General features: G+C 51.3%; 1 protein-coding gene across 1 annotated transcript in view; it reads right to left on the reverse strand.

The window, feature by feature from the left end:
* Nucleotides 1–10,195: 10,195 nt before the first annotated feature.
* Nucleotides 10,196–23,044, reverse strand: part of MARCO (macrophage receptor with collagenous structure) — a 30,753-nt gene continuing 17,904 nt past the window's right edge. The window contains exons 8-14 of the mRNA XM_046659239.1: nt 22,534–22,632; nt 22,384–22,446; nt 14,154–14,198; nt 13,101–13,199; nt 12,523–12,567; nt 11,685–11,861; nt 10,196–10,488 (exon numbers count right to left, since the gene is read on the reverse strand). Of these exons, the coding sequence (XP_046515195.1) occupies nt 10,358–10,488; nt 11,685–11,861; nt 12,523–12,567; nt 13,101–13,199; nt 14,154–14,198; nt 22,384–22,446; nt 22,534–22,632 (659 nt within the window). The 3' untranslated portion in view covers nt 10,196–10,357. The remainder of the gene's footprint in view (nt 10,489–11,684; nt 11,862–12,522; nt 12,568–13,100; nt 13,200–14,153; nt 14,199–22,383; nt 22,447–22,533; nt 22,633–23,044) is intronic.

Here is a 23,044-nt window from a genome sequence, read left to right on the forward strand (position 1 = left end):
CTATTACTGGGGATCAGAGGAGAGAACGAGGAGGGAGTTTAGTGGAGGCCCGGACTGGGCACAGATGAAGGGGGGTATTTCTTCTGAGGCGGGTGAGTGGGTCCTGGGGGCGCCGGCCCTGGAGCTTTGGAGGGGACCGCAGCCTCTCCAGGTCCCTCGCTGGCGCGCCCGGAGGGCCGAGCACGGCCTGCAGCGCCCCCGCGTGCCCACGGCGAGGAGGCGACCTCCCTGCCCGCGGCGCGGTCTGCAGGTGAACGTCCCCGGGCCTTGCGCATCTGAAGGGAAAGCAGAGTCCCGCCCGCAGGCGCCGCGTTATGTTTGGGGGGCAGGAGGCCTGAAACCCACCTTTCTCCAGAACCGTTCCTCAGTCGCAGCCCCGCCACCACCTGCAATGGTCGGTCATCGCCCAGCGTTTACCACGTTCTCACTGGGGCGCCAAGACTCCAGGTACCAGGCACCTGCTGTGCTCCGTGGTGGGGCGGCTGTGTTCTTCCCAGCCCCGACCAAAAGGGGCAGAGGGCTGGGGAAGAGCTCCCATCACCTTCCCGGAGAACTGCTATCTGAAAATCTAGAAAAATGCCCTTTGAACGTGCATTGTAACAAACATGCAGATTTCATTCTATCTTTTGTATGATGTTGGGTGCATTTAGTGGAGAGACACCATAAAGCTGTTTTGTATGTGTTCATTAGGATTTTACTACACAGATTTGGGAAGAGGGGTGAGGGAGGGAATCCCAGTCGTGCCTGGAGCCTGGTGGGGGTTCACAGAAGAGACCCCTCCAGCCCCCGCATTCCTGGGCCAGCCCAGCCCATCTCTCTGTGCTGAGATTGTTTTCGCCCGTGGACCCCGACATCAGCGGACAGGAACTGGGTCTCTAATCTTTGCATCAGTGGCTCCCAGCACAGCCCCTCACATGCAGAAGGCACAGGTAAATGTCTGCCAAATTGCAGGGGGAGATGCAAATGTGAGTTCATGAGGTTGGGAATAGGGTTGTGACAGGTGGAAAGGAAAACAGAGGTGTGGCATAGGGTTAAGCACAGAGAGGGGCCCTCATTAAAAGCACTCCTGACCTCTCCGAAAGGACATTAAAACTTTGGCAGCCATTGATGTGTTAGAACCCCCAAATTTGCTGGGCCCTCGGGAAACGGGACTTGACCAGGAGGTGAGCAGTGGCATGCGGTGGTGGCCAGCTGGGCAGAATGGGAGGCAGGGCGGGAAGGCTGAGCAAAGGAACCTTCAGCAGGGTGTGTGGAGGACCACACTCGTCTCTGCCATCAGATGTACCTGGGTTCAAATCCGGCCTCTGCCTCTTACTAGCTGTGTGACCTTGAGCACACAGCTCCTCATCAGCACAACAGTGCCAGGAATCCCCACCTTGCTGGTTGTTCTGAAAATTAAATGAGAGAATGTGCATCTGGCACAGAGTAGGCCCTCAGTGGAGGGTTGCCTGATTGCTCCTAACACTTCTGATAAAGTCAGCAGGGCAGCCCTCCCCGCTCCAGAGTCGGTGGGACACCCCAGCACCCGTTCCCTGCCCCCTCTGCTCAGCTGCTGACCTTGGCTCGTGCCCTCTGAGAAAATAGAAGCAATCAGATGAGAACTTCCCCGTCTCTCATCGTCCCCCCCAATCCACTGCCGTCTGCATCTTTATTCCTGTTTTCACCTGCCTGCCTTCTTGCTCTCATGGAAGACCCTGCTCCCACCAATTGCTCAGCACCCCTTGCTCTCTAGAACTTGTAAGGACTTGGCTCCTGGAATTATGCCCTCTCTCCTGAATTATTAATTTCTCCCCCTCTACTCAGCCATTCCCAACAGTATACAAACAGGACTTATTATATCTTATTATAAAATATAAACTCCCCTGCACCCTGCCTGTCTCCCTCCAGCTGTGGCCCCTTTTCTCATCACAGCCCACACAGCATAGGTATTCTCTGCACCCTGGACCTCTGGCATCTGAGGGGCCCACGCACCAGTGACACACAGCAACACACAGGGGGACTGGCTGGGACTGAAGTCTGAGCTCAGGAGGGGAAAGATTCTGGGCTCTTTGATGATAAATATTGTACTTGTATTATTTACTTTAAATAATAATTTATTGTATGTGTTCATTTTGATCTTACTGTACAGATTTGGGAAGAGGGGTGAGGGAGGGAATAAAAAATAACTTCTTTTAAATTACAGTTAACAATTGTAATTTAAATAAATGCAATAACAATTTCTTTTCTGCTTATAGATATATACTCATGGTGGATAACTCCCCAAACATGGAAAAATGCAAAAAATAAAATAAAAATCAATCATCATCCTACTGCCAAAGAAAGACATTTTGGTGGGTTTCCTTCCAATTTTTCTCCCTAGGCATATTACAGTTTTAAAAATTATTCATCTATTAAATATATATGTATACATGCTGCACGCATGCCATGCACTGTGCTCAGTATGGGAGTACAGCAAGGCAGACACGGTTCCTGCCATCAGAGCAGGGAGAGGCAATGAGCTCCTAAACTATACTGGGTGCCAGGATGCTGGTCGATTCCAGGTGTATGGGGCCCAGATGGAATGAGGACGAATGGCCACAGCTGTTCCGAGGGACTGAATGGAATTCCTCAGGGTGGAGAGTAAATTTAGGCTAGGTGGCAAGGGGCAATTCAAAGACTGAGAGGTCGGCGGGGATCAGATGACCAAGGGTCCCTTATACCACTGTCGGGAGTGGGGACTTCCTTGTGATGGCAGTGGGTGCTCTTTGAAGGGTTTGAAACAGGGAGAGTGACCAGATCTAAGCCCTCTCTGGCTCTCTTGGGTGAATGGCTAGGAGGAGGCAAGACTGAAGGGACAGAGACCAGCTAGGAGGCGATTGCAATCATCCAGGCCGCCGGTGGTGGGGCTCAGGTCAGGGACCCCAGGAACTGTGACCTCCCCTTACTGTCCCCCACAAAAAGGTGCCCCTCTCCAGCCACCCTCTGAAGTACCGAATAACGAACACCCCACACAAGACAGGAAGCGGGGGGGCGGGGGGTGCACAGGTGAACACACCAGGAAGCATCTGAGGAGGAACTCACAGGTCTTTGGTGCTTGATGGAATCTGGGGGAGGGTAGTGAGGAGACGGAGGAAGCTGTTTGTTAAATTGTGGTCCTTTTCTATAGACTGTTTTATAACTTTTTTCTCTTAAAATAAATATATCATGAATACTTCTCATATTCCTACGTACCCTCTGTGATATGGTTTATAATGGCTGAATAGTCTGTAATTGCATTTTATGTGCTGTCCTGTAGTTAACCAAAACGCTCCTGTTGGCCATTGGCTATTTCCAATTTTCCTTTACAAGAGAAGCAAATCTCAACTCATAAGGAAGAAATCACATATAGTCAAAATGCCTTTGAAAACCCCTTAAATTGCCCTTAAGTACCCTCTTTGCTGTTCTGTGTACACAGCTGTGTACAGTAGTATGTACATGTAAATATCTAATGTACAGCCTCTAATAAAGAAGATATGTGCAAAATATAACTTTAGACCACAACTTCTATTCCTATTTTTCTTTTAATTTTTCCGAACTCAGGTAGTTGAATTTGCATAGGTCAAAGGCGCGTCTGTGCGACTCCACAGAGTCAGACACAGTGCCCCAAAGAACTTCCATGCGCTTCTGTGGGTTGGTAGATGCCTCACTGGCCCCACTTCTGCACCCCTCCCACACGTGCCCCTTGCCCCTCTGCTCCCACTAGAGGTGGAGGGAACCTCCTGCCCTATGACCATGTGACTTGCTTTGGTCAATGAAACGTGGGCAGAGGTGACAGGGTACCAGCTCTGAGCCTAGACCTTAAGAGGTGTGATGTGTTCCTGCTTGTCCTTTTGTGCTGCTGCCTTCACCGGAAGGCAAGCTCTAAGGGGAATGCAGGTGGAAGAGCCTAAGCCCGAACCACAGGGAGGAGCCAGACCCAGCTGGACCTGCAGCTGGAAGCTGCGCTGCCTGGTGGAGCCCAGCCTAGGTCAGCCCGTCTCAGGCCCACCTGCAGGTACACGGATGAGCATAAATGATGTAACCTACCAAATCCTGGTGTGATTTGTGACGCAGCAAATAACCAATACAGCGGGCATTTCTGACTAGTGCCTATTCCTGATAGAAGCAGCTCAGGTCACATCTTGCTGAATCACCCCCCTGCTGGGAAATCCATCGTCATTTCTGTGGGCAGGTGCCTGTTTCCCTTCTCTCTGACCAGCACCAAGGATTTCTTTAAATCACCAAATTGACATGCACATAAGTGATCTTGCTTTGTTTGCTATAAGTGAGGATGAACTTTTTTATATGTTTCCTGGCCTATGGTCTCTCTTTTGTGAACTGATGGTTTATATTCCTGGGACTTGATCTCATTCACCTCTGATCACCCTGCCACAAAGGGGAACTGAAGAGGGTTTCAGTGAATGAATTCCTTGAGTTCTGATCCGCTCCTCAGCCCCACAGACTCAGGACAGCCCTCTCCGGTGAGTGCTGTTTGTGCATTATTTTAATAATACAGAGTCCTATGTTGCAACAGTACACATTTCTGAGTGCTTCCTGCGTCCAGCATGGTCCAGCATAAGAGAAAGGATTCACACCTAGAGGACCAGGAGAGGAGTTCTAATGACCAAAGGAAAGTCCTTCTATTTCTCCTAGCCTCAGTTTTCCCATTTGTAAAATGGAGATAATAATGGAGCATTCCACTCAGTGTTACTGTGAAGAATAAGTAAGATCATGGGCAACCAGCACAAAAATATAATGTATCTAGCATGGTGCATACCACACAGTAGGCCCTCAAAAATTCTTAGATTCTGGGGCCAGCCCTGTGGCTGAGTGGTTAAAGTTCTGTACACTTCATTTCAGTGGCCCAGGTTCCCAGGTTCGGATCCTGGGCATGGACCTGCTCCACTTGTCAGCCATGCTGTGGAGGTATCCCACACACAGAATATGGGAAGGTTGGCACAGATGTTAGTTCAGGGGTAGTCTTCCACAAAAAAAAATAAAAAACGAGGAAGATTGGCAATGGGTGTTAGCTCAGAGCGAATTTTCCTCGCCAAAAAAAAAAAAAATCTTACTTTCTGCTCTGATTTTTCCTTCCTTACATGGACGGAATGTAGGGGTTGAGAGAAAGGAATAATTTCTCTGGAGTGAGAGCTATCAGGAAAGGTTTCCTAAAGGAAATACAATTTGAACTGGGTCTTAAAGAGTGGAAAGGATTCTGGAGCTCTGAAGAGAAGGGAAGATATTCTGGGTGTGGAGACGTGGTTAGATGAGGCTTGGAGTCAGAGGCTGGTCTAAGAAATGCCGCTGTTACTCAGTCCCCAGTATGTGCCAAGAGCACAGCTGTCAATCCACATAAGGTAGTACTTTATTTTTCTTTTTATCATCATCATCATCATTCCCACTTTACAGGTGGGGAAGCCGAAGCTCAGAGAAGTTATGTGATTTCCCCAAATCCACGCAATTGGTCATTGGTGCTGGGATTTGAATCTGATCCCAAATCCTATGTTCTTTTCAGCGAATCATTTCTAGCAGCCATGGAGGTGCTCCTGGGTCTCCGGCTTCAAGAGAGAACCTGTGTTCAGCTGTGGGAGCGCAGGAGCCCCCACCCCCCAGCCTCAGTGCAGCACCTTCAGGATCCACCTCCACTTTCGGGGTAGCCCCGGCCAGGGCCTGAGTCGGGGAGCAGTGACTAGGGCCTGGCTCACCCATGGACTCCTCCCGGGGCAGTCTGTGCTCTGGGGCTCCCACGGAGCTGGCTGAGGCTGTCAGTCTGCATGTGGGGCTGACGCCCTCCTGTCCAGTCCTGCTCCCTGTGCCTTTCATCTTTCACTGGTCCCCTCCCACCATAACCGGCTCCCACTCCTCACTGCATCTATGTCGGCTTCTGGAAGACACACCATCCTGGTCCATCCTCCCCCCAGCCTGGCACGGATGGGTGGGCCCCGAAAGACCCAACCACCTGGTGCAGAGGGCTTGGTGGGGCAACGCTGGGGGGTGAGGGGTGGATGTGAAGGGTCTTGGAGGATGATAATAACGAATCCTTAGCATTTACCATGTGCCAGGCACCATTTTAAATGCTTTTTTAAAGTGATCATTTCAGTTAATCCTCACAAGAATTCTGAGAGGGAGGAACTGCTACTGTCTTTATTTTACAGACGAGGAAAGCAGAGCCCAGAGAGCTTCAAAACTTGACTGTCCAGGTAAAGGCCTGGGACGTGGAAGCACCAGGATGCTAACCCAGGCAGTCTGGCTCCAGAACCATCTTTCTTAGCTGTGTCTCTACAGCTGGAAACTAGGGAGCTCTCTGGGCCTGCCCTGCTGGGGGAGCTTGTGCACAGAGGGTCCTTTGAGGGCATTGCCATCTCAGCCCTGCCCAGCCAGTCTGCTCACTGCTGGTGTTTATCCCGCAGGCTGCCGCCGGGGCACAGCGTCTCCAGGAGGGGGAAGCAGGAGGGAGGAGAATTATTTCAAGGGGAGGTCACAGAGGTTAGGAGGCCATCCCAGCCTTCGGGGGCCCCAGCCCAACCTGAGCCTGCTCTCTGGCCATTGAGGATGCTGTCATGGTTATTTTATTCCGTTCCTCCTCAGCCCCGCCATCAGCCACTAAACGACCACAGAGCCAGTGTTCCCACACTCTGCGGCCATGGGCTGTGGCCCCTGTGGTTCTGCAAGGGCAGTGTCCTCAGCTTAGCTGGGCCTGGGAGCTTATCAGAGGACCCACCCAGCAGAGGTGTGGGTGGCAGCAACTCTCCTTTTTCTCTTCATCTCACTGGGGTCGGGCAGACCAGGTTCGAATCCTCCTCTGCCTCTTACTAGCCCTGCATCGGCGGTCAAGCTAATTTTATCAGGTGATTGTTACTGTACAACAAACCACCCCAAGACCCAGTGGCTTTAAGCCACAACCATCTGCCACTGGTCATGAGTCTTTGGGTTGCTTGGCAGTGAGTTCCTCTGGTGTGGTCCAGGCTTGACCAGTCTCGGCTGGGCTCACTAGCATGACTGCGGCCAGCTGTAGGCGGCTGATGGACGATGGCCTCAGCTGGGGCAACCGGGCCCTGCTCCACGTGCTCACTCAGCCTCCAGCAGGATAACCTTGGCTTGTTTTCATAACATGGTAGATTTCCGAGAGAGAGAAAGAGCACCAGACCCGCTTCTGATGAGAGGGGCTGCAAAGTCCCATTGCACAGGCCCTGAATGTGAGGGGGTGAATTGGAGCCAACGTTCTGCCCCCCTTCGCCTCTGTGACTCAGGGTGCTCATTATAAGGTGGGAGTTCTCTCACTTGTGTCATGTGATGCTCCAGGGTCTGTGTCCTTTTAGGGGATGGTTAGTTGGGCGCAGCTACAAGAGAGGGCACAGGAGAACAAAGTTTATGATATCATAAGTCCTAGAGCGAGAGAGTCACTGTAGGGTGTGAGGGGGCCCCATGGGGACAATGCCAGGGAAGGGGCTCAGCCAGGCAGGCAGGGCACAGAGACAGCAAGGACCCATGGGCAAGGGCCTGGGTGCGGTATGGGAGCAAAAGGTGAGAGGGGATTTCATTGGTGTGTTTGAATGTCACTAGGTCACAGGAGGGTAGGAGGGGGAACTTGTGGCAGGGGCCTGCTTTACCACACTGGTGCACCTGGTCACTGGGTCGGCGCTCATCGTCTTTTGTGGGGATGCTGAGGCAGCTGGGAGATACGAACTTTAAAAAAAAATGTTTAGAACAATACACCGAGTAAAACTTGGGCCTCGTGTTTCTGTTTTGAAAGCGAACCTTATAAAGCGTGAAAGGCCAGGGATTACATCTGCCTTTGGAGGAAGTGTTCCTTGGTATCTGGGAAACTGTTGGAGTGGGGCCCTCTAGTCATGGTAACCATAAGCACGCACCTCTGGAGGGAAGGCTAGGAAGCAATCCCAGCACAGAGAAGCTGATGCTCTGCTTAGCATTCCTCTGTTCCTTCATTTGTTCCTGCAGTTGTTCATTTATTCAGGAAGTGAATCAGAAGCTATTTATCCCGAGCCTGTGGTAGGAGACTGTGTACGAGAAACTGCATGGATGAAGGACTGAGTGTAACAGAAGAAAGGAAACATTGAGGTTGCTGGAGGGCTGTATGAGATCCACTGTCGGGGCGCTTCCTTGTAAGCCATCGTGATGAGTTTGGCCCCCTACCTATGGGAATGGGGAGCCATTGAAGGCTTTAGGCAGGGAGTGGTGTGGTTAGCTTTGTCGTTTCTTAAGATCTCTCAGGCTGCCATGTGGCAAATTGAACAGGTGATTGGTTGGTGGAGTGTGCTGGAGGGAAGAGACTAATTAGGAGATGTTCCAAGCATCCAGGGCATCCGTGATGTGGCCTGGACCATTGTGGTGAGAAGAACTGAATGGACTGGAGAGAAATTTGGGAGGTAGAATTGGTGGTGAGGGGTAAGGTGGGGGAGGCACGGCGTCTGACACTCAGTTTTTGTCTTGGGCAGTGGGTGGAGGGAGCCATTGGCTGAGATGAGGAACAGGAGGGTCAGACGATGAGTCAGGCTTTGCCTGCCCGGCCTTGGAGGTACCCGGGTGGAGGCAGCTGGGAGACAGGTACATATGACCAGAGCTCAGGAGAGAGGTCTGCGCTCCAAGTACAGGTTGGGGAGTCAACAGCTAGAGAGGAAAGGCAATGCCATGAAAGGGAAATGTTGGGTGTGGCTGAGCGACAGTCGTGTCTCTGGCTTCCGTGCTACAGTGGGGGCGGATGGTCCATTCTCTGCAAGGATTTTGACTATTCTGTGCCTGTAAACTGTTGTTTGTTCCTATGGAAAGACATATGTGTGTGCACGTGTCTGTGTGTGTATATATGTGAGAGTGTGTGTGGGAATGTGTGTGTGTGAGAGAGAGAGACAGAGAGAGAGAGAGAGAGCAACTATGCTGACACATTCCTAGGAATGGCGGAAAGGAATCCCTAGGCAGGAGTCAGTCCCACAGTCCATCATTCTTGGAGGAGGCACATCCTGGGACAGGAAGTGAAGATGGGGGAGCTGGGCCTGAGCCTGCCAGGGAGGCCCCTCCCCCCGACTCCTGTCTCCTCATTTCCTTTCCCACCATCCACCGGGAGGAGGCAGTGGGGCTCTCATGTCCCACCTTCCCTTTGCTCCGTTCAGACCTCCCTTCCTTAAAACGCTACGACCGAGTCAGCCAGGCTCGGCTTTTGTAAGCTAAATGGAAAAACTTAGAAGCTTGTTTCTGCTTTGCACTTTTTTTTCATGGCTCTCGTGTTTCTAAAGAGGTTCAGGAAGGCAGCTTCGAGATTCCCATGGGAGAGACGACATCTTTGGTCCAGGCAGTGCCTGCCCTTTCCTTCCCTTGGGCAAAAATACTTCTTGGGACATAAGGAACAGGCAACAGGGTTAGAGAGAGAACGGGGCGGGGTGTGGATAAGACACATTAGTTACACATTTGCAAAGTATTATATCCCAGAATGCCTGATGCAGCTTACAACGTCTTCTTTCCTCTGACCTACCACTCCCCTATCCCAACGTGCCAGAAAAAGGTCCATCATTATAGAGGTTTCTGCCAAATTGAAACTGCCAGCTTTCAAGCCCCCTTCCCATGCCCCCCTCCCTGCCAAAGAGCCAGAGCCCTTCTGTCTTCCTGCAGCTCTGACACTTGTCACACCTGGAGAGAGAGGGAGAGAGAGACAGAGAGAGAGAGAGGGAGAGAGAGGGTCTGTGATCGCACTTAGAGAGTACATATTCCAGGCAAGGCTGAAAAGGGAGAGGGAAGCCAAATTTCTCAGAGAGGGTGAGCTTCTCTACCTTCTTGGTTTAACTCAGTCATTCATTGGATAAATAGTTACTGAGCCCCTACGGGGGGAATAAAACAGACAAAAGTCTCTGCATTTGTGGAGCTCACATCCTAACGAGAACTAATTTTCACGCTTAAAGGTACAATTCCTATTTATCGTGCAACATGGTGCCAACCACAGGCCAACCTCTTCGTTTGCTGGCCAACAGCTCCAGGGCTGGAGGGAGAACTCGCTGTGAGAGATGCTACATCTGAATGACTGAAGGGATGGTCATGACTAATTTTGACTACAGGTGATCTTCACTTTCTGCATTGCATTTAGCTCCTCCTCTCCTGGCTATACGTGGAGACCCCACTGTCCCCGTGTGCATAGAGTGGGAGTATCAGTAAGGGATGGGAGGTGTGGACTAGTGATTTCAACCACAGCCAATGACGTTGCCAGGTAGCGCTTTGAGCTTTATTAGTGGCCCCACCCTAGACGCCTCTCAGCCACTCCCAGGGAACCCCTCTGGGCACGCTGGCCTTCCCTAGCTGGGCTGAGCATCCAGGCTGCAGACGCCTTCGGAGCAGAGTGGTGAAGGCCTGCGGAGGCTCAGCTGCAGTTCACGCCCGCGTCCTCACTGTGGTTGCAGTTGTGAGAGCCCCAGCTGCTCTTGTTGCAGCTCCACAGGGTGTGCTCTGACCCTCGGCAGGCAACATCGTCCAGCCAGATCTCCCCAGTGCCTAGATGCAGAGAAGGTAAGGAGGGAGGAAGGGGAGAGTGGTGTTAGGGTCTAAGCAGAGCGCCCGTGTCCCGGGGCCTCCGTTCGGGGCAGACAGGCCCGAGGTGCTGACGGCTGGTCTACTTCTCACAATGACTCTGCCTCTGTTCTGCTTTCTACCCTTTGACAAAACTCCCATCCAAGCATTTGATACTGAATCCATGTACTATTTGAAATCCCCCCTACGAGTGCCCCAGCTTTCGTCTCTTCCTCCAATGCCTTTCGAACCAGGCCCTTCCAGCTTTAAAGCAGCCACACCCCCTCAAAACCCCTTCCTTCTAACATAAGTGACTTCAGATCCAGAGCTCAGGTGAAAACAGTTGTCTTGTTTGATTACAGTAATTTACGCTAGTGTGACAATCTATATAGGCTCAACCTATATAAGGAAAGTGTGTATTTTAAAGGAGTTTTACAATCCAACTGGACTCAGATTAAAAAGTAGGTCTGCACTTTGGGGTGGAGTAAGGACAGAGAGCATTTGAGAGGGGAGCGGGAGAAACCAGCCCAGTGTCCCTGCCAGGTCAGCTCTTATGCCAAGGACATGGTCTCAGCCTGGGGACTGAACTCCTTTGTTGAAAGTCTGAACCTTCTGCTGGAAGACATGGGCTGAGTCTCCAGCACCCCAGGATGTCTTTCCAAAACGGATTTTAGGAATTCCCTGCTCTGATTTGGTTTCTCTTCCCTTCCCACCTTCTCCTTAAAGATGACGACAGCATGGGCAGTGTAGGCCTCTAGCTTCCAGATGGCTGGAATGAACACCCGTGTCTGCCCGCCCTGCGTCCTTTCTCTGTTCTTCTGGCACCAGCACTTCAGCTGTCCTTCGGAGAGCCACACCCCACGAACACCCTCAGCCATACGTCATTCTGGCTTCAGGGCTGGATGGACATTGCCCCAAGCCAGGCCAGCCAGCGCACCAACCCAGCCTTTGCTGTCACTGTTGGGGAAGAGAGGTCATCTTTCTCCTGGGACTGCCAAGCAGGGAGGAGGTAAGCCTGGGCCCTGAGCTGCGGAACTTTTCAGTTGCTTGAACCAATCCTTTTCTTTTAACCCAAACCATGCCGAGTCACTTACAACCAAAAGGTGCTGTCACTCAACTAGGGAGAGAAAGCCCACGTCACCACCTCAAGGAAGGAGGCTCCTTGCTGAGGACTCACTTACCACCTCCAAAACTGGCAATGGCCGTTCCAGTAGAGTAACCCAGCATGCGGCAGAAGACAGTGGCATCCGAATTATCCCAGCCGTCATCACAGATTGTTCCCCAGGAACCGTTATGGAAAACTTCAGCCCGGCCTCGGTTGCTAGAGCCGATGATCCTGACCGCTAACATGGAGTCACCTGGGTGAGAACACACATGGAGAGTGGACGGCGGCGCAGGGCTTTGTGTGAACGCAGCCTCTGCCTTTTCATTTTTGGAAGTTGCATCATTAGGGGACAGAAACGTCTCTGCTTGGCTGTCACCGCAGCTGGGAAGACTCCACATTATGGCACCAACACAACCTGGCAAGCAGCCTCTGTGCACCTGCACCTGCAGGCCTGAGGCCCTTGGAGCAGCCTCTGGGGCTGGTCCTGCAAGTCCAGCCACCCACGGCTTGCCTTGTGTTGTGAAGAGAAAAAGAAGAAGAGTTGAGAAGGAAGGAAAGAAAGAAGGGAGGGAGAGAGGAAGGAAGGGAGAGAGGAAAGGAAGGAGGGAGCAAGGAAGGGAGGGAGAGAGGGAGGGAGGAAGGGAAGAAGAGAGGGAGGGAAGAAGGAAGGGAGGAAGGGGGGAGAAAGGAAGGGAGAGAGGGAGGAAGGGAGAGAAGAAGGAAGGGAGGTAGGAAAATAGTTGCACTGTGGCTGTATGCCACGGGCAGGCTTATTCAAGGGATGAGCCCATTAGTTTTTCCCAAAAGTAAAGAATTTCTCTGAGAACCAAGGCCTCTCCCCTACTAGACACACAATTTTCAAGTACAGAATTGACTCTAAGGCACAAATTAAAGAGAATAGAAATAGCAATTACCTTTTTGACCTTTTTCTCCCTTTACTCCTGGTACCCCAGAAGATCCTGTCATGAGGAGAAAAACCACAGTTTGAAGGAGACCAAGCCAGGGTCCCCTCGCCCTCCTTTGCCAGCAGTGGGGAGGAGCAGAGGGGCGGGGAGGGGGTCAGAGTCTCTCCTCCACCTTTGCCAGTGACCTGGCATCCGGGGGACTGGATGTGCCATGGGTACCAACGGTTGAGAGAGAAGAAATGGGCCTAAGCTACAGCATAAAGGATTTAGGCTGGATTAGTGAGGGATGTTTAACAGGAAAGACAGGAAGTGGGAGCCTCTCCTTCATGGAAAGACATGCTCAGTTGTGGAAACCGGAATGGCCGGGGGCACGGCTGGGCATGCTGCAGGCGCAGGTTCGTGAGCCTGCCTCTCTGAATGCCGGGGCTGGGCCTTATTCTCTCCTGTGTGCTCAGTGCCAAGGACAATCCCAGCACAGAACTTGTCCACTGAACCAATACACCTCTGCCCTTCTGGTCCCGAAAACTCCAAACCCCTTATGACAGGGCCTCTCCTTAGAACCCACAAATCAGAAACGGAGGCCTTACCTTTCGCTCCTTGGTCTCCCTTTTGGCCACCTGGTCCAGGGGCACCCTTGGGGCCTGCCAGGCCTGTGCTTCCCTTTTCTCCCTTCACGCCTGCAGTTCCTGGAGAAGAGAGAGACCAGCTCCATCAGATGCTCTGCTCTGCTTCCCAAGGGGACCAGGGCCTTGATGTTTAAAGAGTGAGTCCTCAACTGCTAGGTCTACCGCGTGAATGGGCGCCTCGGATACTCAGCCTGTGTCTTTGGGCACCTGAGGGGCGGGCGTGGGGGCTGCTCTGCTCTCTCGACCCCCAAGTGAATGCTGGTTGAGAACACGCAGGTGAAAGCAGCTGACGGGGTTCCAGAGGGTGTTGGTCCTCACTGACTACAGAATTGTGTGGCAGTTCTAGCCCTTCTGGAGAATTTGCTAGGATGTGTCTAGGCCTCAATTTCTCCTTTTGTAACTTAAAATAGAAATAGAATATCCAGCTCATGAGGAAGAGAGATTGCTCAAGAAATGGTCTGAGAAGTGCCCCGGCACTCCTTAGGGTCGGGGGTTGAGAAGAGTAGGGCAGCTGTGGGGCAGGTGTGATGGCAGTCACCAACCAAAGGGCTGAGTAGATGAAGAGGATGATAAGAGTCTGCTGAGAAGAGCGCGAGGTGGGGAGGGCCTTGAGGGGCCAAAGGGGAGGTGGAGATGGACCAGAGCAGGTGTGCAGAAGCAGATAGAGACCTTGCAACCCACTGGGGCGTTGGAGAGGAAGGTTGCACAGCTCTGTGGCGGCTCTTCAGCCTGAAGCCACCACCTGACCCCCAGCTCTCCTGACATTTTTACCTCCACCCCCCTTAGCCCCTGCCCCTCTGCCTCCTGGCCTCAGGTCACTGACTTCCTGTCATTCCCCAGCTTTTCCAGGGGAAGGATCTGAGGCCTGAGTGACAGAGCCCTGGAGTGTTAGCCTCAACCCGGCCACTCCGTGGAAGGTCACAGCCGTGCGTTCGCAGTGAACAGGACCCGCCCGCTAAGCACGCGCCTTTCCAGTCATCATTCTGAGAAATTAAAATAGAGCCAGCTCTTTACCTGGAACTCCTGATTCTCCTTTTGTTCCTTTCTGTCCTTGAAGTCCTAAGATCAAAATACAAAAAAAGAGAAGAAGATAATAAAACTTAGATATTAGACACTTTTAATCTTAGACAACCTCTACCTTTTGTCTGATTAATGCGGACGGAAAGACACATTGGTCTCCCCGGTTGTTTAAAGGCTCTCGGCAGAGCATAAAGCAGACAGACTGCAGACAAATGGGCACGGCGTGTGGGCTGAAATAGAAATGTGTCAGATGGAGGTCTGGGTGGGACAGGCAGACCCCAGACCCACCGCTGGCCTTTCCTGTCCAGGGAAAACCTGATGGGGAGACTAAATCTACTCCCGTTCCTTCCTGTCCCATTTTATTGGAAAAGAATTGAAAGAGATTTTGAAAATGAAGTTATCTTTGTTTACAGAAGACTGCGCAGGACTCAGTGGCCACCAGCAGCTTTGGGGGGTCCTCACTCATAGTAGATGTTCCACAGCGTCTGTGGGTTTATTTCACTGTGGCCAAAGATTCATGTGGCTAAAGGGTCTCCTGTCCAGAAAATGGAAATACAATCACCGCAATCATTGGTGACGACCCCGGCTGTGCTTCTGACGTGAGAGACCCTCTCTCCCCTCCCCCTTCCCTCCTTCCTTCCTTCCCTGCCTCCAGTCATCCCTTTACTCAGTAAATGTTCACGGAAGGCCCGATGCTCCCAGCAGCGTGCTGGGTCCCTGTGTGGGATAATTACTTGTTGGTTTAGCAACATCGTGGTCTCTCAATTTTAAGTGCCAATATTGATTTTATTTCAGAGAAATGGGACCCTCTAAGACAGTTACACAAACTTGGGGAAATGAAAGCTCATTACTGACTGTGAAGTAACAGTTCCTAGAGGGTAACAATGGGAACACAAATGCCTCTTATGAGTGGCTGTGCTCATTGCCATGCCCTTGTCTGGTGTCCCTCCCATGGCGCAAACTGGCCTTAACCAAAGACCACCCCTGGTGACCACCAGAAACCACAGGGAACTCAGTTTCCCTCCTAGCCCATTGCACGGGGAAGCTCCTCCCTGAGGGAGTTCTCACCTCCTGCTTCAGTTCCTGATTTTCCTGAGCACCTACTATGTGCTGGTCAATGGAGGGTAGGCCAGGGGCCCGGCAACCTCTTCAGGACCTCTTCCTAGAATAATGAGCAAGGGAAGTCCTGGCTCCCAGCAGGCTTTCAGATGACTTGTCCGAGGCTGCCTGAGTTGGAGGGTCAGAGGGCTAGGAGCTAGGAGCTGCTCCCGCACCAAGAGACACAGGAAGCACTGTGAGGATCTGAGAGGGCAGCTAACTCAGCCCCTCATTTCAGGGAAAGAGACAGGACGGAGGCTCAGAGAGCTTCTGCTAAGAGCTGAAGTTACCCTAGAGTCAGATCCCAGCAGACAGGCCGCAGCTCCCCCTGGGCCGTTTGTGGGCGTGCTGGTCCACTCTATGCCTCAGCCCTTTGGTCCCCTGAAAAATTCTGATCAAGTCAGTAAAACCTGCTAAGAGGGGCCGGCCCGGTGGCGCAGCGGTTAAGTGAGCACATTCCGCTTCGGCGGCCCGGGGTTCACTGGTTTAGATCCCCGGTGTGGACATGGCACCACTTGGCAAGCCATGCTGTGGTAGGCGTCCCATATATAAAGTGGAGGAAGATGGGCATGGATGTTAGCTAAGGGCCAGTCTTCCTGAGCAAAAAGAGGAGGATTGGCAGCAGATGTTAACTCAGGACTAATCTTCCTCAAAAAAAACAAAAAGAAGTGAAAAAAAAACCCTGCTAAGATGTCAGATGTCACCGACTATGAGGGCCTCTCTGACCTCACCCATGGATGGTGCACTTCCTGCCAAGGCAGTGAAGTGGTCCAGAGTCAGACTGCCTGGGCTTCTGTCCGCCTCTGTGAGCAAGGTGTCCCCCCGCCCCGAGCCTCACTTTCCTCCTCTGAGTCTCCTCGCTGCCTCAGGGGACAGTTGTGATACTGAAATGAAGCCGTTTGTGTCAGTGCTGGGTTCCATGTCCAGGAAGTGCTCAATAAATGGTGCCACGAGGACCCGGTGGACCCCTGTTTGTGGGTGTCTGTCTCCCCTCCAGTGGGAGCATCTCGGACAGCGGGGCCGAGGCCCCAGCACGAGCACTGGCCTTGCTGCCCTGCAGGCCTTGTAAATGTCTGATGTTGACCTAGGGTCGCCCAGCAGAGGTGGCAGACGTTTCCTCTCTGCTCACCTGCATCTGAATCACCTAAGCCAAGATTAGGGGGAGAAGCCACATTTGGAAATACGTCTTCGCTTGTTATTAAATAGAAAACGGTCCATATCGAGACTCTCGGCCTTTTCTGTCTGCATCCTAGAGGGTGCCATATTGCAGAAATCTCTACCTCAGAGGCTGTCCCTCGAAACAAGGGTCAGGGACCCCAGGAACTGTGACCTCCCCTCTCCAGCTGTCCTCCAAAGTACCGAATGACAAACACCCTGCGCAAGACGGGAAGCACAGGGAGACCCCTGTTGACTGAGTGCGTGGTCCCCGTGGCCTGACCCTCCCTTTCCAGCCCCTCACCTCCTGGGGACTTGGCCTCTGCTGCTGCCTGCACTATGCCAGGCCCCGTGCCAGGGGCTTGACACACACAGCCTTGCCCCATCTCTCAGCTGCCCTGCAAAGTAGTGCCATTTCCCTCTTTACAGAAGAGGAAGTCCACACTCAGAGACGCTAGGTGATTTCGCCAAGGTCACACAGGGCGTGAGTGGCAAAGTTGGGGTTGGAACCCAGTGTCGGCCTCCTCCTGAGCCCTGTAGCTGCCTGTGCTCCTCCATCATGCCAGCTCACGCCTCCCTGGAGTTTGACTTGGACTGTCCCCCCTGGTTCCAAAGACCAACCCCCGCCCCCAGCCCACCTTGAGGAGTCAAACTAGAGTATACATCAGAATCACCTGCACAGGGCTGGTTCAAAGACAACTTGCTAGACTCCACCGCAGAGTTTCTGATTCAGCGGATCTGGGATGGGGACCTGAGACTGCATCTCTAACAAGTTCCCAGGTGATGCTACTGCTGCTGGTCCGGGGACCACACTGTGAGTAATGCTGCCCTAAACACGTCTCACTCCATCTTCAGGTGCCAGCTCCCAGCCGACCTCCTCCGGGCAGCCTTCCTGTCTCTGAGGAACTCACAGCCCCTTCCCTGTCTGAGCACTCCCAGAACCTGATGGCTCTTGATAAAATGCCCTCTGATATGTGGATAGTGGGTGCGGGTTTTGTCTTCAAAACTCTCCTCCTCAGGAGGAGGAAACTGGAATTGAATTTTGTGTGATTTCGCTCCAAGCCTCACTGAACTCTAAGGAGATGCTCACAGAATGGCTGTGCGTGGACTAATCGATGAAGGAACCAGTAATTACTTCTCTGTAAATCAAGGCAGCATCCCGATTGGGTCAGGGAGAGGGAGAAATGGCTGAAAAGTATGGAAGTGCACATTATAAAACAAAACTGGACATTGAACAAATGCTGGGGTTTTCCTTTTCACCACAAACAAGCTGGCCTTTCCTGGGTATCACAAACTTCCCAAGCTGAGGGGGCCCGACATATTCATTTGCTTGGTGTTTATTTAGAGAAATGATTTTCTACCAAGAATATAGTTTAGTCAGAAAGCGCATGCCTTTCTATTGTTTGGTATTCAGCTTGTGTTCTGCCTAAAATCTTAGAATGTTCCTGCTCCAAGGGGAAATTGTCTATTTCAGGCCAGTGCTGTCAAGCTGGCAGGGAGTTGGATGTTATTCTAGACTACTCCTCACACTCCACAGAGGAGGAAACTGAGGCCTGGGGAGGTCAAGTCCAGAGCCCCTGGCTAGTCACCCAGCTAGGCAGTGGCAAGTCCAAGTTGAAGTGTATGTCTCCTAACTCTGATTTAATATAGAAATTTCCAGTACATTAGGAAACTTCCTTAAATACCATTCTGACTTACAGGCTAAGCGCAGCCTAGAAAACATGGGATTAATTTAATAACTGACAGACTGAGCTGTGTGGCAAGATGTAAAACGGTGGGTAGGGGGACCCAAAATTGGGATGCGTATAGACTTGTGCAGATGTCTCTAAGAAACTTAGAGGAAAACAGGAAACATTTTATAAGTGACAATTCAGTAATATGATTTGGTAGTATTTAGCACATTTTTGGACTAAATCAATACTTAGATATGAGGAATGGAATTAACTGAGAAATTATACTCACAATATAGGGCTTAATTGCTATTATGGATTATTCTCTGTTGCTTATCTTTAAAGTAAAATGACTTAAAATACAGATGAGAAAATAAAGTTCAAGTTATTTGGCTTTGCCTCAGAGGAAAATAAAAGGACAGAAATTCAGATTCTTGTCATATTTTAGATATGAAGGCTGTTGAGATGCAGAATTTCTGATCAGATTGGTGTTTTGGAGCTTCAATGTTTCGGCTGCTTCTAACATCATTTCATCAGGTGGAAATGGTAGAAAGAGAAATACCGTGATTAGAAGTTGAAATGAGCCCTTCCTCACATCCAAACAAACTTTACTTTTCAAAATGGCTAAAGGATTTAGAGCTAAAATAAGAGTTGTTTTTTTTTTTTTTGAAAACTTTTCTTTCTTTTCATAATCAAAAGGATTTTGATTCTGAAAGATGCGAAAGATCAAAAGTTAGAAAAAGCTAAGTTTTGGGGGTTTGCTAAAACCCTGTTTTGTGAAGGGAGAAGGAATTGACTGTTAGAGAAAGTTGTGTGGATGATAACGCCCTGCTTAATAAACTGTCTTCCCAACAGAGTGGAAGGAGTGACCTCTTCGCCATACTCAATCTGTGACGGTTCTTCTCTCTCAAGAGGTGTGAATGGTGGAAACGTTCCACCGGAATGTAGAGTGTGGTTAGTGACTGTTCACAATGGCAGGAAGATTTGGTGGCTGAGCCAGGATTCACCCATCCACTGTGGGTGGGAGGGGTGGGGGGACTGATTTCTCTTGAGTCCTACACACCATGTTTTTCTGCACAACAAAATCTGGAAAAGCACAATTTTGGAATCAAGCTGTGGGATTCACTCCCGGATTCAGCATAGATTAACTGTGAGACCCTGAGGAAAAGGTTCATCCTTTGGAAACCTTTGCTTGCTTGGCTGTGAGGCAGGGATGGTGAAAACCATGTGTGTGGGTGGACGAACTAAGATCATGGGAGTAAAGTTGCAAGCACCGTGCCTGGCCAGAGGCATCATTAATAGCAAACAGACCTCTTAGTTTTTTATAATTAATGCACCATAATGAGATCTAGCTGTTACCTAGGTCAAGCCAATGCACTGTGATTTCTCTGTTTTTATCCAGTACGGCTGGATAGTCCCTTGAGAGATTAATGATTTTATTTACAAAATGGGAAATATATCACTTTGAAAAGCTGGCTTGATATAATCAAAACTGGCCCAACACCGTGGTACCTCTAGTTTGGGGAATACCAACGTCCTGACATTGAAAACTGTGCGTTATCTTCCATGATGAGAAGATCTGTCTCCCGCTCACCACCCACTCTTCCTTCTCCCACTTCAGAAAGCTGACCTCTCCAAGAGTTCATTAACCTATGACTTTCAGGATGATGTCTGGACCCGGCTGCAGTCAGCCAGATCCTGGTCCTATGGGAACTCCCTCCTGAGATGTCCACGTGGACCCTCAGCTACTTGATCAAGACAAGTATGTGGATTTGTGTGGGAAACCTATGCCATTTTACATAAGTTGTAATCATCACATGCCCCAAATTGAAATTGTAATTCACCATGTTTACTTGGGCAGCTGGAATTAAGGAATAATCCTTAGAATTTCCCTGGTTAGCATTTATCACCAGGCCTGATTAATGGAGATCCCCATAAAGATGCTCAACGAGTACACAAGGACTTGATGATGGAGTTAAAGCGATTCCCAGACTGTGAGCTAAAGGTGTCTGTGCTAAAATGAGGCGAGATCTTGGATAAATAACAAAAAGCCATAACAGGGCCTGAGAGCTTCACATTTCCTTCTATGAGTGGAGGAAGCTGCTGTAGCTTCTGCTCTGATCCTTCCTGGACTGAGATGGAGGCAGAAGGCGTTGCTCCTCAGGGTGCTCTTGGGGTAAGGGGCTCTTAGGCTACCTGGGGAAGAGGACGGCATGATAGAATCTAACGGATAAGGCCCCGAGCTTTGGGTTGGCCAGTCCTGGGTTCAAGCCCTGGCCGCATGTCTTCCAATGAAACACCACTAACAAGAGCACTCATCCCACTGGGTTGTGATGAAAATGCCCATTGTCAGGAGCTGCTCTTATTATGCAAACCCTGCCAGGATGCAGAGTGCAGGACAAGACTCCCTACCTTCAGATGATAGGAGACAAGCTGGGGGCCTGGGGTGTGGGCACAGCACCCTTGTGGGTAAAATCATGTTTTACCTCCAAAACTCTTGCTTACTCAAGAACCATTATTCTGGCAATGGGGGGCAGGTGGAGGGGGAGGGAGGCTCCCTGTTTTATAACTGAGGGAGGAAAGCCGTCATCTCCACGAAGGCAAGCAGGAAACTCAGGGGCAAGACAGCCTCAGGCCCAAAAGTCAGACACCCTAAAATCTGGGACCAGGGAAGATGGAAGTATAAGATCAGAAAGAGGCAGCCAACAGGTTAGGGACAATGACCACCACACCCAGTTGGTGTCTTTTTGTAGGGTAAGACTTTGCTGGTGGCCTTCAGGTGGCATCTACATGGCATCAGGTAGCAGATCCGTTACCACACTAACACACAATCCATGAAAAAGAAATCAGCTCCAAGGCTGGCCAGATTGGAAGGACAGCAGGTGTAGGAGCTGCCCATGCCATGGCTCCAGACAACCTTCAGGAAAATCCCAAAGGTCAAAGACCCAGAGTCCAAAGCCCACCATGAGGTGGCCCACCCACCCCTCTGGCCAGAGCTCCTGACCCTGCCCCACCTCCCAACATTGGATGCCTGGGACACCATCCTACAGATGCCTCGCTCTTTTGTGACTTCGCCTGCTCTGTTCCTCTCTCTAGACTTCCTTTCCCCTCCTCCACATGGCCAAGTTCCACTCATCCTCCAAGACTCAGCTCAAGCTGTCACATTACCCTGCACTGGTCTGCCTTTTGCTACCCCCACCAGGCCTGGCCACTGTGAACCCAAAGCACTTAACAGAGTTAAGTCACGTTTGTCTAAAGAATCAGTCAATCAATCAATCAGTCAGTCAACCACTGGATCAATGAGAACTGAGAGGACCTGCCCCTGGGGTGGGTCTCTACATGGCCCTGGGGGAGGGCATCCAGGTTGCCTCACTCAAGCATGGCCTTCTGCTCAGGCAGGGAGGGGGGCTGTGGCAGACTGTCCATCGACATCCTAGGGAGCCGCAAACTCTTTCTCACAGCCCTGCACTGCCACAGCACCTCCTGGCTTGCCCTTCTTTCTAAACAGCATGTGGCAAATGCCCACATCAGAGTGTGCCTGACACGGTCTCGCAAAAGTCTGTCTGCCTGTCTCCTGTACCAGCCTCCATGTCCAAGGGCAGGAACCAGGTCTCATGCATCACAGGGATCCAACACTCACGTTGGTGGCCCAGACTTTTTAGACCATTGTGGGTGCCTAGACTTACTTAGTGATTATAAACCACTTTGTTGACATAGTGGTTTGTAAAGTAGACCACACTGGCATGATGGTTTTTAATCTAGACTAAGTTGGCACAGTGGCTTACAACATAAACTAAATTGACATGACTGTTTATAACCTAGACTAAGCTGACATGATGGTTTATAAACTAGTCTCTGTGAGTTAAGTTACTGTGGTCACTCCTCCCAACCTGAGCACCACTGGGAGACTGTGCAAGAAGGGGTTTCTCAACACTCCCTGCCCGAATCCAGAGCCTGGGCCCTCGGGGCCCCACTGCAGGTCAGCAGGAGAGCATGGAAACTAAGCAGACAGCTGGAAGGCAGACCAGGAGACAATGTGGGTGAGGTACCCTGCTCTCCTCTTTGACATTAGAGGTTTGCTCATGGCATTCAACGCCTTTCAGGGACCCTGGGCAGAGAAAGGGCAGCCCAAGGGCCTTGGGCTCAAAGCGTCCTAGCAGAGGAAATTGTCCTCTTTAAGGAGAATGGCTCAGGGGCAGAGCCCAGGAGACCCTCTGCCTCCTTCTGGGGGCCTGCTAGGAGGCAGTCCCTCCCTGACACCCAGCAACCCCACTCACCCGCCTGCCCACACCCTCTGTTACCTGTGTCTCCCTTGCTTCCTTTCATGCCTGGGGCTCCTGGACTTCCGACTATCCCTGGTGGTCCTGGACAACAGATGCCATGGAGGGCATAAGGGTAGGTGGATCTTCAGACCGCATTCTCCATGCCCACCACAGGACTGAGGACCTCACCTGTGAGCCCAGGGGGGCCAGCGCTGCCAGGCTCACCCTTGGCACCTGGGGATCCTGCCGCGCCCGGAGGGCCTGGAAGACCCATCACTCCGGCTTGTCCTGAAAGTTAAGACATGACTGCAAGGCTGAGGGTAGTGGGCAGAGGGCCTGGCTGCCCACCCCCTCGACACGCCTCTGTTCGCAGCAGTGAGGCATGCATCTCTGAACATCTTATATGTGCCTTGGGCAGCTTTAAACATCTCTCTTTGGAAGCCAGGAAGTAGCCTTATTAGTGGGAGGAAAATTACAGTCTCAGCAATTTATTAATTGTTTCCATTCACTGCTGTAGTCTGGGGCTCGTGGGCCTCCCAGGAGCTCTGGGTTGTGAGTGTGCAGCTCCACACCCCTGGGTGGCAGAGTCGGGTGAAGCTCTAAAGAGGGGTATCAATGAAGCCTGCTCTGCACATGCTGCTCTGGGGTTTTAAGAAACCCCGGACGATCTGGGTTAGTTCTACAATGAAGTAAAAGATGG

Source organism: Equus quagga, chromosome 4 (assembly GCF_021613505.1).
Source record: "Equus quagga isolate Etosha38 chromosome 4, UCLA_HA_Equagga_1.0, whole genome shotgun sequence".
Lineage (NCBI taxonomy): Eukaryota > Metazoa > Chordata > Mammalia > Perissodactyla > Equidae > Equus > Equus quagga.